Source organism: Aquarana catesbeiana, linkage group LG04 (assembly GCF_042186555.1).
Source record: "Aquarana catesbeiana isolate 2022-GZ linkage group LG04, ASM4218655v1, whole genome shotgun sequence".
NCBI classification, from domain to species: Eukaryota; Metazoa; Chordata; class Amphibia; order Anura; family Ranidae; genus Aquarana; species Aquarana catesbeiana.
This window is the reverse complement of record NC_133327.1, coordinates 39,717,130-39,732,114: the sequence shown is the minus strand read 5'-3', so window position 1 is coordinate 39,732,114 and position 14,985 is coordinate 39,717,130. Positions and strand designations below refer to the sequence as shown.

The window sequence follows — 14,985 nt, the reverse complement described above, 5'->3', positions numbered from 1 at the left end:
GCTGTGCCTTCACAGCCGGGCGTGCACAGCGCATGCGTGAGCTGTGCTGTGATTGGCTGGGCAATCTTATGGCACCTGTGACGTGTCCCAGAAGATTGCAGAGAGGGAGGGGGGAGAGGTGATCTTCCTTCCAGCGCCGTGGCGCCAGGGAGTAGTGGAAGCTGGATGCCCGTAAAAACAGGGTATCCGCTCCACCCCCAAAAAAATGACATGCCAAATGTGGCATGTCAGGGGGTCACCTACACTTAAAGCAGATATTCCATTTTTGGGTGGAACTCTGCTTTAACCATTTCAGCCCCGGAAGATTTGGCTGCTCAATGACCAGGCCATTTTTTGCTATACGGCATTGCGTCAGTTTAACTGACAATTACCCAAACAAAATTGACATCCTTTTTTTCCCACAAATAGAGCTATTTTTCGGTGGTATTTGATCACCTCTGCGGTTTTTATTTTTTGCGCTATAAACAAAACTAGATGACAATTTTGAAAAAAAACACAATATCTTTTACTTTTTGCTATAATAAATATACCACTTTTTAAAAAAAAAAACGAACTTTTTGCTCAGTTTAGGCCGATATGTATTCTTCTATATATTTTGGTAAAAAAAAATTGCAATAAACTATATTGATTGGTTTGTTCAAAAGCGTCTATAAAATAGGGGATAGATTTATGGCATTTTTATTATTATTATTTTTTTACTAGTAATGGCAGTGATCTGGGATTTTTATAGGGCCTACGATATTGCGGACAAATTGGACACTTTTGACACATTTTTGGGACCATTGAAAATTATACAGCTATCTGTGTTAAAAAATGCACTGATTACAGTATAAATGTCACTGGCAGGGAAGGGGTTAACACTAGGGGGTGATCAAGGGATTCACTGTGTTGTCTAGGTGTGTTCTAACTGTAGGGGGGATGGGACTGTCTAGGAGGAGAGAGAGATCAGTGTTCGTACTTAGTACAGTATGAACACAGGATCTGTCTCTACTGCACTGAAAGAACCGGGATTTGTGTGTTTACACACACACAGATCCCGGTTCTTGCTCTGTTACAAGGGATCGCGGGTGCCCGGTGGTCATCGCGCCCCGCCGGGCACTCGCATCTGCTCCCGGCACATGCTACGGGCATGCACGCGTGCCTTCTGGCCAAAAGGCAAAGCGACATAAGGTAACTTTGTTTCACCCAGCTGTGCCTTTCTGCCGCAGGAAAACTGCGGCTGCTGGTCGGCAAGCAGTTAAGCATTTCTCTCAAATTTCCAAACTCAATATATACTCCTGAAGTTAAAAAAATGGTATTAAGGATAATAATTAATTGAACAAACTCACAGATACAGATTTAGCTGCTTGGGACGGTCTGAGGAGGCCTGTAATGCTGCAGAGTGCTCTGGACGGTGGTCTGAGGAGGCCTGTAATGCTGCACAGTGCTCTGGACGGTGGCGTCAGGTCCGAGGGATGGCCTGTAATGCACAGTGCTCTGAATGCCACCATGCCAGTGGTCACTGGTCAGAGGATGCCTGTAATGCGGCACAGTGCTGGGTGGTGATTTCAGGTCTGAGGGATGGCCTGTAATGCACAGTGCCATAGATGCCACTGCCAGTAGTCAGAGGAGGCCTGTAATGCACACACAGTGCTCTGGACTGACGGTGGTCTGCGGGGAGGCCTCGGGCCCGCTGTACTGGTAATGTACACTAGTACTACACACTCACAGTCTGCTCTCTGCTCTGGACGTGGGCGGTCATCTCGTGAGTCGGGACTCGTGAGTGGGACAGTCTCGTCGGGAGTCAGGAGGCCTGCATATAATGTATAGTTCTTCTCTGGTCTCTGGCAGTCGTCTCAGATGGTGCACACAGTTGATTTTACATGCTTGCTTGCTGGGAAGCAGGCGGAGCTCTGTGAAAACCTGAAACTAGTTCACAAAGGTAAACATCCCTGCCTTACATTTTCATCCCATTTTCGTTCGTTAACGAAAACATATTTGATTTTCTTCATAGTTTTCGTCAGTGGACAAAGATGTGCTGTACTTTTCGTTTCGTTTTCGTCACTATAAAAATGCCGCTGACGAAAACTTTGACCAAATCGTTTTTGTTGATGAAATTAACACTGTCGATCAGCTTCAGCAGGGTGCAAGGGGGCATTAAAGATCCACCAGATGTCTCCTTAGAGCCAAACTTCTGGAACACATGAAAATTATCTCTTGCAGTGCAACTTTATTTACACATAGTTACATAGTAGGTGAGGTTGAAAAAAGACACAAGTCCATCAAGTCCAACCTATGTGTGTGATTATGTGTCAGTATTACATTACATATCCCTGTATGTTGCGGTCATTCAGGTGATTATCTAATAGTTTCTTGAAGCTATCAATGCTCCCCGCTGAGACCATCGCCTGTGGAAGGGAATTCCACATCCTTGCCGCCCTTACAGTAAAGAACCCTCTACGTAGTTTAAGGTTAAACCTCTTTTCTTCTAATTGTAATGAGTGGCCACGAGTCTTATTAAACTCTCTTCTGCGAAAAAGTTTTATCCCTATTGTGGGGTCACCAGTACAGTATTTGTAAATTGAAATCATATCCCCTCTCAAGCGTCTCTTCTCCAGAGAGAATAAGTTCAGTGCTCGCAACCTTTCCTCATAACTAAGATCCTCCAGACCCTTTATTAGCTTTGTTGCCCTTCTTTGTACTCGCTCCATTTCCAGTACGTCCCTCCTGAGGACTGGTGCCCAGAACTGGACAGCATACTCTAGGTGCGGCCGGACCAGAGTCTTGTAGAGCGGGAGAATTATCGTTTTACACTGAAAGGGCTAATTGCTCATTTAGGTTTAGGGTCTTGTTAAAGTAGATTTGCTTACCTGATCATTTCCCCTTCCACATTGCTAGACTGGTCTTCTCCTCTACAAGCCAGCTGTCTAATGCCGCGTACACACGGTCGGACTTTTCGTCTACAAAAGTCCGACAGCCTGTCCGACAGACTTCCGGCGGACTTTCGGCGGACTTGCAGCAGACTTTCTAACGAACGGACTTGCCTACACACGACCACACAAAAGTCCGACGGATTCGTACGTGATGACGTACACCGGACTAAAATAAGGAAGTTCATAGCCAGTAGCCAATAGCTGCCCTAGCATGGGTTTTTGTCCGTCGGACTAGCACACAGACGAGCGGATTTCGGGGTCCGTCGTAGTTACGACGTAAAGATTTGAAGCATGTTTCAAATCTAAAGTCCGTCGGATTTGAGGCTGAAAAAGTCTGCTGAAAGTCCGGAGAAGCCCACACACGATCGGATTACCAGCCAGCTTTAGTCCGTCGGCGTCCGTTGGACTTTTGTAGACGAAAAGTCCGACCGTGTGTACGCGGCATAAGGTCTTGATGTCAAGACCAATGCAAGCAGCATAGCCCTGCACTGAGCATAATGACACTGAGAGACAGTCCACCACCAAAGCATGGGGGACTCACCACTTGCTAGTGGGGCGGAGAAACAGGTAAGAAAATTAGCTTATACTCTCCCCAAGACCTTTTTTTCTTTTTTAAATCAGATTTTATTTAATTTTACTTATAGTTACAGATATTTGTCAAATATAAAATAAAACACGCAACAAAAGAAATACAATGAAAGAGAAAAAAAAAAAAAAAGGAAAATAGCAAAGATAAAAAAAGAAGAAACCCACAACAAATACAAAGGTTATTCCCAATCATCAGCACAATAGGCAAGTTAAATGACATGGTATAAATTTTGAAATAATCTGACTGTGTGCCATGCTCTTAGAGATCTGCGTAGGAGCAAATGCTTAGAAGGGATTAATGACTAACTCATTTCAGAACTCATATGCTCTAACTAAGGTACTCAAATTGCTTCAAACTTTTTTAAGGAGTTCCTGAGAAAAAAAGTATGTCTGTCATAAGAAATACATCTATTAAGTTCTGATATCCAGACAGAACGGGTCGGGGGCTGTGAGAATTCCACTTAAGGGCAATTTGCCTACTGGCCACGAACAGCTCACGCACAAGAGTGATCTGAACTGGTGACCTAAGTGCAGAGTAGTCAACTTAGCCAAATAGGCATGTACAAACGGTGGAGCCACTAAAATGTTAACATCTAGAAGCCCATTAAGCATGCCCACAACCTCCGCCCAATACCTCCGAAGCTTGGGACAGCGCCAGAGTAGGTGTATCAGAGAACCCGAATTACCACATCTTGGACACGTCGGGTCAGATCTTAGCCCAATAGCACACAGAAATTCTGGGGTCCTGTACACACTAGGAAGAATAAAAAGCTGGGTTAGCCTGTGAGACAAGGGGGAGGGCTCGGAGAATCGCATCCCAAGCATGGTTTTTAAACTGGCCCAATATCCTGTTCCCGCATTGCCCTACAGGCCAAGGGAAACGTATCCAAAAAGTTATGGAACAAAAAAAAAATGGAACAAAAAAACAAAAAAGTTACCCTAGACTAAAGGAACACTCAAATTTGCAGTGCAGGTGCAGCCCCACTGCAAGGGATCCATTTCAAGTTCCCAGGCTGACGGCTTGTTTTTTGTCAGGGAAGCCTCCATCCTGCATGTGATCACAAAGTCAGAGCACACGTAGTGGTCACAGATTAGAGAACCACTCACATTGGTCCCCATCTATCAATGACAGCTGGAATTAAGAGCCAGAAGCTGCATAAAACAGTGCCTGCTTGCTCTCAAATCTCTGGAAGGTTATCCCCCACTTAATGCCTAGGCCATTTTTTGAGATACGGCACTGCGTTAATTTAACTGACAATTGTGCGGGCGTGCAACGCTTTACCCAAATAAAATGTATGTCCTTTTTTTCCCCACAAATAGTGCTTTTTTTCCCACCAATAGAGCTTTCTTTTGGGGGTATTTGATCACCTCTGCGTTTTTTATTTTTTGCGCTATATACTAAAAAAGACAGACAATTTTGAACAAAAACAACAATATTTTTTACTTTCTGCTATAAAACATTCCCAATAAAAACAATTAAAAAAATCTAATTTCTTCATCAATTTAGGTCAATATGTATTCTGCTACCCAAAAACATACAATAAATTCAAGATTAATCACTGCGCTAACATTAATAAAGCAGCTGGCATAAATTGTATAATAAAATGGAGGTAAGTGCAGCGCAATGAATGAAACTAAAAGAAAAAAACAAAAAAACAATCAAAAGTCCAATGCACATCCGGAGTGTGGTGGCTGCCAAATATCCTTATGACAAATAAATGATGTATAGACTCCAATGATACAATCGGTCATATTCAGCTTCACCCAGATAAACAAAAATGCGCTTACCAGATTCTGTGCACCTCTGCAAGCAGAGGTCAAACTCACATGTATCCCCACATGGATGATGGTAATTACTGGTGCCGTCTCTGGAATCCTCAATGAAGCCTGATGATACAACCGTCCAGCAGGGGGATGTCAGAGGTGTGGATGACCAGGCCAGCAGAGATGTATAACAAATGGGTATTGACCGCTCCACTGCTGCCACCTCCAGCAATGTCTTCTTTCAACTTGAAAGTTCAAGTTGAAAGGAGACATTGCTCACTACGGATGTGCATTGGACTTTTGATTGTTTTTTTGTTTTTTTCTTTTAGTTTCATTCATTGCGCTGCACTTACCTCCATTTTATTATACGTTTTTAGGCATATGTGATTAAATAAAGTGTTCAGCTTGCATACTTTTTGTGATTTTACATTTGTTTGCGCTAATTGTCCCCTATTTTATGGCATAAATTGTATGTTAACAATAAAAAGCATAAAGGATGAATGTATGCAGCGCTAAAAACATAAAATTATAAAGTAAGAGTCCATAGTGTTAAAAAAAGAGTGCTTGTTCAGGGAAAGAGCTGGAACCACCCATGGTGTTGACAGAGACACAATAAGGTGAGCATGAAATTATCCTCCACCAAACATCAACACACCAGGCCTCTTACCAAAGAAAATGGACCACTGAGTTACAGGTGGTCAAACAGCACCACAGAACCACTTCAATTGGATCTTGTAGTCTCACCAAATGGAAATTCATAGGTACATGTATGAAATACAAAAAGGCAACTCCTCATGATGTAGTATTTAAAATCAGGGTGAATTTATTTAATAATAAACAGCCAGGGTACTCACATTTCGTTAGATAAAAGCAGGCATGTCAGAAGCTACAATCTGTCATGGATATCAATTGTTTCCAATTGTAGTTCTGCCTTTCTCCTGAACGATCGGTGGGTCCCGGCAGACATTGCATCCGCCGGAACTAATGATTGGCTCCCGCTGTGTTCAATCATAGCAGGAGTGGGTCGCTTGTAGTGTGCGCATGAACCCAAGAGCTGGAAGTGTCAGATCACGTACCTGGTACGTGATCTGGCGCAGAGCGTCCGCCCTGCCGCAGTAAATCTACACTGGGCGGTCGTTAAGTGGTCTCCTTGGTATGGAAGAGCCATGGGGCCATCATAAAAAATTTCTTTTTACCCAATTATGAGTTTGAAAAAAAAAAATTTAATTTTTTTTTACAAAATTCAGAGTTTACATTTATTTTTATTTTTTACAAGATTCTGAGTTTAAAAGCCAGAATTCTGAGATTGAAATACAGAATTGTGAGTTTAATTTTTTTTACAGAATTCTGAGTTTTAAACCCAGAATTCTTAGATTAAAAGTCAGAATTCTGAGTTTCAAAATCAGAATTCTGAGTTTAAAAGTCGGAATTCTGAGATTCAAAGTCGGAATTCTGAGATTCAAAGTCGGAATTCTGAGTTTCAAAATCAAAATTCTACAGATGTGTTGGAGACAATGAACCTCATATCAAACATACAAAAAAATGCATACATTGTGGGTTAGACAAATGTTTAGTGGTTAGAGCAGCAGACTTGTATTGGTGGACTTGTGGGTTCTAATCCAGGTAAGAGTGCATTTTTGTAGATATATATATATATTTTCAATACATTGGTATTATATTAAACATATTTTAAAATATGAATTAGTGAGGGCTTAAATTGTATTTTTCCATATATCTAAACTGATTTCAAATTATATTAACAAAGACATTAATAAATTCAGCACACAAAGTTGTTGTATATGCTGACTACTATAAATTAGAGAGTAGAGATTATCTTTGAAAAAATCTGTGCATATATTAGGGTGATCAGGTTGATTAGTGTGATATCTTCAATTCCCCGAAGACAGTTGCCAATTTCAGGAGACTGTCCCTGGGTAAGAATGTCCCTGGAAGCTGCATGATAACCATCATGCCCCACAATTTAGCCCGGGTCTCTGCACTATAAGCGGTTTACCCACACCTCGGGTGCAGCGCAGTGTATCTGCAACTTTCCCGGGCTAGCTGCACTTTGCCATAGACTTCTTTTATATACTGCAGGTGTGGTGCACTGTCTGCGTATCAAGACTCCTGCATTCAGAAAGTTCACCAAACCCGCAGGATATAATAGAAGTCTATGGTATGCGCAGCAAAGCCGCAGGAAAGGTGCAGGTACACTGCACTGCACCCGCAGTGTGGGTAAACTGCAGCACATCAGTGTAAAAGCAGCCCTATACTTTTATACCCAGTGTATTGCTTCACACTGACCTGAAGATCTCCTCTTTCCTGCTGCTGGCACCACTCTGGAGACTGCTAGCCGGGATAAGAGGTGGAGTGTGGTTGGTATCACTCCACATGGGACAGGAGCCAGCACTGCAGTGGAGGCATCGGCTTATGCGGCTCTTGCTCCCTACTACAGCCCCAACTTTACAAGTAGTCCCTCTGTATTGCACTCTGCTGCTCTGGAATGATGGAATGGTGGATCAGCAAGCCCAAACCATGATCTACAGGTTGCTGACCCCCGAGCTAAACTATGTGTGTGAACTACAATGTACATGCACACACAAATATCTCCCCTCTGCTGATTGGCAATAAATAAATAGATATAAAAGCTACTGCACTAACAGGTTCCCTTAAAAGACAATAAAAATATTTTATAAACTCTGTGTGTTATTTGTTTAGCTCTGCATTAGTGGTAATTTCTATTGTATTATGGAAGGAGGATCTTCCTGTAAGGGCCCAGTCACTCTACGTGTTTGAACCATAAGTTCAGAGAATTCTGTCAGACAGTGATCTGTACACAGAGGCCGAAAGTCTTCAGGTTCCTCATTTTCGGATGATTTTTGGGATGTGTGCACCCAGTTTTCGGCAAAAGCCGCGGGTGAGAGAGAAGAACCGCAATACAGCTGTCAGTTTAGCGGTAACAGATGGTGGAAAGCAGTTAGGTTCGGACTCCAGTCAGGATCTCTCAGCTGGCAGTGACATCAAAAACTTCTGGCTTGAGAAAGGGGAGGTCCAATTGCCCCCAAACACCTAAAACCACAGCTGGTTAGATGGAGGAGGAAGCAGACTCCTCCCTTCAGCAGCAATCGCACATTGCGCCTTCTAATGGGTGACGCAGTCATTCCTGTGTGTGAGTGAAGAGTGGGATGAGTGACCAAATTCTAGCCCCTCCATTCAACGCCCAGGACACATGTCCCTTCTGCCCCCCACTTGTCCCGGACCGGCTTCCCTTGTAGCACAGTGCTGGCCAATAGGATAGGTAGGCAGCCAGCCAATCAGTGAAGGGGAGATATTGGCGTGTGCATGTACATTGTAGTACACATGCACAGATTACCTTATAGAGCAGAGCCCAGGGCTAAGTTGTGAGGCATGATGGTTATCATGCAGCTTCCAGGGACAGTCTCCTAAAATTGGGAACTGCCACCCTAATCACCCTAATCACCCTGATCACCCTAATATATACACAGATTTGTAAAAAAAAAAAAAAAAAATCCTTACTCTCTAATTTATAGTAGTCAGCATATACAACAATTTTATCAATATGTCTTTGTTAATATACCTTGACATCAATTTACAATTTAGGCCCTCACTAACTCATATTTTAAAATATGTTTAATATAAAATATATATATTGAAAAAATATATATAACTAAAAAAATGTGCTGTGAAATGGATTAGGACCCACAACTTCAACAATACAAGCCTATTACTCTAACCACTATGCTATCACTTAATGGGTCAGAATGACTGCTTTTTATGTTTGATATGAGGTTAATTTACCGTGAAACAACTGTATTAGTCCAGACAAGTAATTTTGATCAATTCGTTATGACCAAAGACACACATTGTCCTGTTGCCTTCTAGCCATTCACAATTCCCTCATTTTGGGGCAACATGTATGTCTGCAGAATGATGGTCTGTGGGTACTACAATATTGCTCATTGGTCCTAAAATCTTCCTAATAGAGACTACTCAATTTATAAACACAGAATTCTGACTTTGAATCTCAGAATTTTGACTTTGAATCTCAGAATTTTGACTTTGAAACTCAGAATTCTGACTTTGAAACTCAGAATTTTGACTTTGAAACTCAGAATTCTGTAAAAAAAAAAAAAAAAAATTTAACCGCTTGCCGACCACCTCACGCAGGTATACTGCGGCAGAATGGCACGTACAGGCAAACTAACGTACCTGTACGTTGCCCTTTAAGAGGCGAGAGTGCTCAGGCGGCGGCACGTGCCCGCGGCAAGCTCTGTGAGTCGGTTTGCGGGTCCTGCGGACTCGATGTGTCTCACGGAGAGGAAGAACGGGGAGATGCTAATGTAAACAAGCATCTCCCCATTCTGCCTAGTGACAGTGTCACTGATCTCTGCACCTTGTGATCGGGAGCAGTGATCAGTGACGTGCCACACACAGCCCCCCGCCCCCGCAGTTAGAAACACTCCCCAGGACACACTTAACCCCTTGATCGTCCCCTAATGGTTAACCCCTTCACTGCCAGTGTCATTTACACAGGAATCAGTACATTTGTATAGCACTGATTGCTGTATAAATGACAATGGTCCCAAAAATGTGTCAAAAATATCTGGTGTCCGCCATAATGTCGCAGTCATGATAAAAATCGTTGATCGCAGCCATTACTAGTAGAAAAAAAAAAATATTAATAAAAATGCCATAAAACTATCCCCTATTTTGTTGACGCTATAACTTTTGCGCAAAACAATCAATAAACGCTTATTGCGATTTTTTTTTACCAAAAATATGTAGAAGAATACATATCAGCTTAAACTGAGGAAAAAAAAATTATATATTTTAGGGGGATATTTATTATAGCAAAATGTAAAAAATAATGCGTCTTTTTCAAAATTGTCGCTCTTTTTTTGTTTACAGCGCTAAAAATAAAACCGCAGGGGTGATCAAATACCACCAAAAGAAAGCTCTATTTGTGGGGAAAAAAGGACGTCAATTTTGTTTGGGAGCCACGACACACGACCGTGCAATTGTCAGTTAAAGCGACGCGGTGCCGAATCGCAAAAAGTGCTCTGGTCAGGAAGGGGGTAAATTCTTCCGGGGCTGAAGTAGTTAAACTCAGAATACTCAAAAAAAAAGTACGTTTTTTTTTTAAGCTCAGAACTCAACTGTAAAAAAAAAAATTATGATTTTTTTTTTTTTTTTTTTGATGGCCCCAGGGCTCTTCCATACCTTGGCACTAGGCACTATGCTGGGGGAAAAAAACAGGTTGCAGGCAGGTTGGATCCTCTTGCTTTGCACTGCACAGTTTGCAAACAAGATGTTTTGTTGTCCTCCTTCATATGTATCTTACTGATTTTTGATGCAACTTGTGGGTCACAGTAACAGTACTAAATGGTGATATTGCTATACTTATTTTTTTTTCTTTTAAATGTATGCAGTTGCGATAATTGCTAAACATACATCAGGCTGACATGTGTTTGTTTTTTGTTCGGACAGAAAAAGTTCAAAATGAAATTGACAGAGTGATTGGATCGGCTGAACCCCAAACTGAGCACAGGAAGCAGATGCCGTATACCGATGCCGTCATTCATGAAATCCAGAGGTTTGCTAATATTGTACCTCTGAATATCCCACATGCAACTGCTAAAGATGTCACATTTAGAGGGTACAACATTCCAAAGGTGAGTGTAAGATGCAGTATGTAACAAAAAAGCATGGGACTTGGTGTCCAGGAACAGGGATTGGAGGCCCTTTTTAGTACCCCACTATAGATACAGACAGTAAACAGCAGCATGACAGGTTTGTGGCTGTGTAGGCAGGTCAGATCCAAAGGCAGTTGGCATAGCTTGGATACAGGGGAGACAGGCAGAGAACTGTGTAGGATTAATATCAAATAAAAGGTCAAGGACACAACAAATCTAAACTGCTAGCCACATTGGGATCAATCAAGGACAGCACAATGGTGTAGTGGTTAGCACTTCCACCTAGCAGCAATAGGGTCGCTGGTTCAAATCCCGACCATGACACCATCTACCTGGAGTTTGCATGTTCTCCCTGTGCCTGCATGGGTTTCCTCCCACACTCTAAAGATATGCTGGTAGGTTAATTAGATCTGTCGAAATAAATATGTGTATGTGTTTGTAAGCTTATCAGGACCCCATGGGGCAAAGGACTGTGCTATACCACAGATGGACATCGGCAGCAAAAGCACCCTGAGGCGATTTAGTTCGCATAGGTAGTGCTATACAAGTAATTCAAGGACATTCAGTATCATCTAACAGAAACTCTGTGCTTAGGGATAGAAAAGCAAGAAAAAGGTATGCAACCTCCCCTAGTAGACCCACAAGGGGGCTAGTCTGTGTAGATAAATAAAGGATGGGGTTAATAGCACTCCCTTTTAGGGGGGTGTGTGAACTAAAGGTGCAACACCAATACTATTGTGATGATAAACATATAATATAAATAGCCCCCTATAAAAAATAACTGGTTCAAGCTAATCAGTGTGACAAATCAACAATAAGAATACAATAAAGCAGTTAAAAATAATTAAACCATCAATAAATAATACATGACACCAGCATGTATACTGATGTGATCTGCAGTGCTAAGCTATTGTGCAGTCCGTGCAAAAAAATATATATAAAAAACGTTTATGCAAAAAAAGAAGTGAAAAAGTCTGCAATACTCCAAATAATTGGTATAGCAAAAAAGAATATGTTGCAAAAAGTTCCAAACAGTCTGGTGACTCTTGTGCTCAGAAATAGACCGGTGACTTCTGTGCTCCCCCTATGGGTCCCCACTCACCAGCTCCTTATACCCCTTCAGGGGTGACAGGCAATATGGAATATCATAGGAAGTCTCTAGATAGTTCCCTATGGTCCCTTTAGCAATGGCTCCTGCTTCCACTATCCCAGGACATCCGGATCGATCATCTGTGCATCACAGCCTCTGTCACCATATCCAGGAAAGGGATCTCCAGGGATGAGTCCTGTTGATCCTGCCAGTAATGCATTCGGCTGGTAATTCCTGTTGTGGGCTGACAACACTCAGGCATTTGTGGACTCTCCTGGCAGTCAGGATCATCTGCCTCCCAAGTCCTCTCCTCCTGGCTTCCACAGATGCCTAGTGACAGGCCAAATTTGAAAGGAATTTTCAATACCTATAATTTAATAGTTAATTATTGTTAGTTAATGATTCTTTCAAATTTACGAATTTACGAATTGCGATCATAACGAATGACCTGAAAAAGGTAATTTGTTACTTGCTCACTTGGCACCATCCACACACAGCTTAAAGTGCTATTAAAGGTTCAGCTTTTCTTTTTTAATAACAAACATGTTATACTTACCTGCTCTGTGCAGTGGTTTTGTACAGAGCAGCCCCAAACCTCCTCTACTCAGGTCCCCCCGTCGGCACTCCTAGCTCCTCTCCCTTGACCAGTGCCCCCAATAGGAAGCCGCTTGTCCCTGCTCTATGCGTCCATAAGATACATAGAAGCACGACTCAGCCCTGCCCCCACTCTCTCCTCATTGGTTCACTTGCTGTTATTGACAGCAGTGGGATCCAATGGCTTCTGCTGCTGTCTTGGGACAGCTGAGGCTCTCGTGTACAACGCTGAATCGAGAGGGGGCTCAGGTGAGTATTGGGGGGCTGTGGGGGGAGCAACACACAGAAGGTTTTTTACCTTCATGCATAGAATGCATGAAGGTAAAAAACCTTCAGCCTTTGGAACCAGTTTAACTATTCCATACACAGAAGTTGAATTCAATGCAATTTTACTTCAGCTAATTGCAATACAGGGTATGTTTTTCCAGTCTTTTGAAGTTTAAGAACACGGTGACTTTCCTGAGCCCTTTCTCTGTGAATACCTAACAATGACTAGGATCTCCTGAGGAAGCTATTAGCGAAACCCGTAGTGATTTATTGGTGCTGGCACTGTGATCCCGTCAGCTGTCCTTCCGATAGAGGACTACTGTTATGACAGCATACTCAATATTTCAAAGGCCACCTGCACAGGTTTCCTTGTCCAGCCATATCGGTAATTTATGGGAGAATGTACAAACTATGGCATACCCACGCATTTATTTTTGTAACATGTTTTTATGATGATATTTAAATAAATGTTGATATTTTATTTTTACCTTTTGCGTAACTCTCTTTCCCTCCTGGGATTATAGTGGCAGCCTTAAAAGTCAGTTTTTCAATATCTTACTTGTTTTTGTTCACACATTTGGATGTGGTGCCATGCATTGCAGATTTTGTCTCCATTTCTTCTTTAACCACTTCAGCCCCGGAAGGATTTACCCCCTTCCTGACCAGAGCACTTTTTACAATTCGGCACTGCGTCGCTTTAACTGCTAATTGCGCGGTCATGCAATGCTGTACCCAAACGAAATTTGCGTCCTTTTCTTCCCACAAATAGAGCTTTCTTTTGATGGTATTTGATCACCTCTGCCGTTTTTATTTTTTGCGCTATAAACGGAAAAAGACTGAAAATTTTGAAAAAAAATGATATTTTCTACTTTTTGTTATAAAAAAAATCCAATAAACTAAATTTTAGTCATACATTTAGGCCAAAATATATTCGGCCACATGTCTTTGGTAAAAAAAATGGCAATAAGCGTATATTTATTGGTTTGCGCAAAAGTTATAGCGTCTACAAACTAGGGTACATTTTCTGGAATTTACACAGCTTTTAGTTTATGACTGCCTATGTCATTTCTTGAGGTGCTAAAATGGCAGGGCAGTACAAACCCCCCCCAAATGACCCCATTTTGGAAAGTAGACACCCCAAGGAAATTGCTGAGAGGCATGTTGAGCCCATTGAATATTTATTTTTTTTGTCCCAAGTGATTGAATAATGACAAAAAAAAAAATTTACAAAAAGTTGTCACTAAATGATATATTGCTCACACAGGCCATGGGCATATGTGGAATTGCACCCCAAAATACATTCAGCTGCTTCTCCTGAGTACGGGGATACCACATGTGTGGCACCTTTTGGGAGCCTAGCCGCGTATGGGGCCCCGAAAACCCAGCACCACCTTCAGGATTTCTAAGGGCATACATTTTTGATTTCACTCCTCACTACCTATCACAGTTTTGAAGGCCATAAAATGCCAAGATGGCACAAACCCCCCCCAAATGACCCCATTTTGGAAAGTAGACACCCCAAGCTATTTGCTGAGAGGCATGGTGAGTATTTTGCAGCTCTCATTTGTTTTTGAAAATGAAGAAAGACCAGAAAAAAATTTTTTTTTTTCTTTTTTCAATTTTCAAAACTTTGTGACAAAAAGTGAGGTCTGCAAAATACTCACTATACCTCTCAGCAAATAGCTTGGGGTGTCTACTTTCCAAAATTGGGTCATTTGGGGGGGTTTTGTGCCACCTGGGCATTCCATGGCCTCCGAAACTGTGATAGGCAGTGAAGAGTGAAATCAAAAATTTACGGCCTTAGAAAGCCTGAAGGCGGTGCTTGGTTTTCGGGGTCCCGTGCGCGGCTAGGCTCCCAAAAAGTCCCACACATGTGGTATCCCCGTACTCAGGAGAAGCAACAGAATTTATTTTGGGGTGTAATTTCACAAATCCCCATGGCATGTTTGAGCAATATAACATTTAGTGACAACTTTGTGCAAAAAAAAAAAAAAAATTTGTCTCTTTCCCGCAACTTGTGTCACAATATAAAATATTCCATGGACTCGACATGACT

At 42.0% G+C, this 14,985-nt stretch overlaps 1 protein-coding gene across 2 annotated transcripts in view; it reads left to right on the top strand.

Annotated features, from left to right (window-relative positions):
• The window catches only part of LOC141139185 (cytochrome P450 2K1-like), an 86,391-nt gene that overhangs the window by 56,980 nt on the left and 14,426 nt on the right, over nt 1-14,985 (top strand). For both annotated transcript variants that reach the window (XM_073625094.1, XM_073625095.1), the window contains one exon: nt 10,773-10,957. In XM_073625094.1, the coding sequence (XP_073481195.1) occupies nt 10,773-10,957 (185 nt within the window). The remainder of the gene's footprint in view (nt 1-10,772; nt 10,958-14,985) is intronic.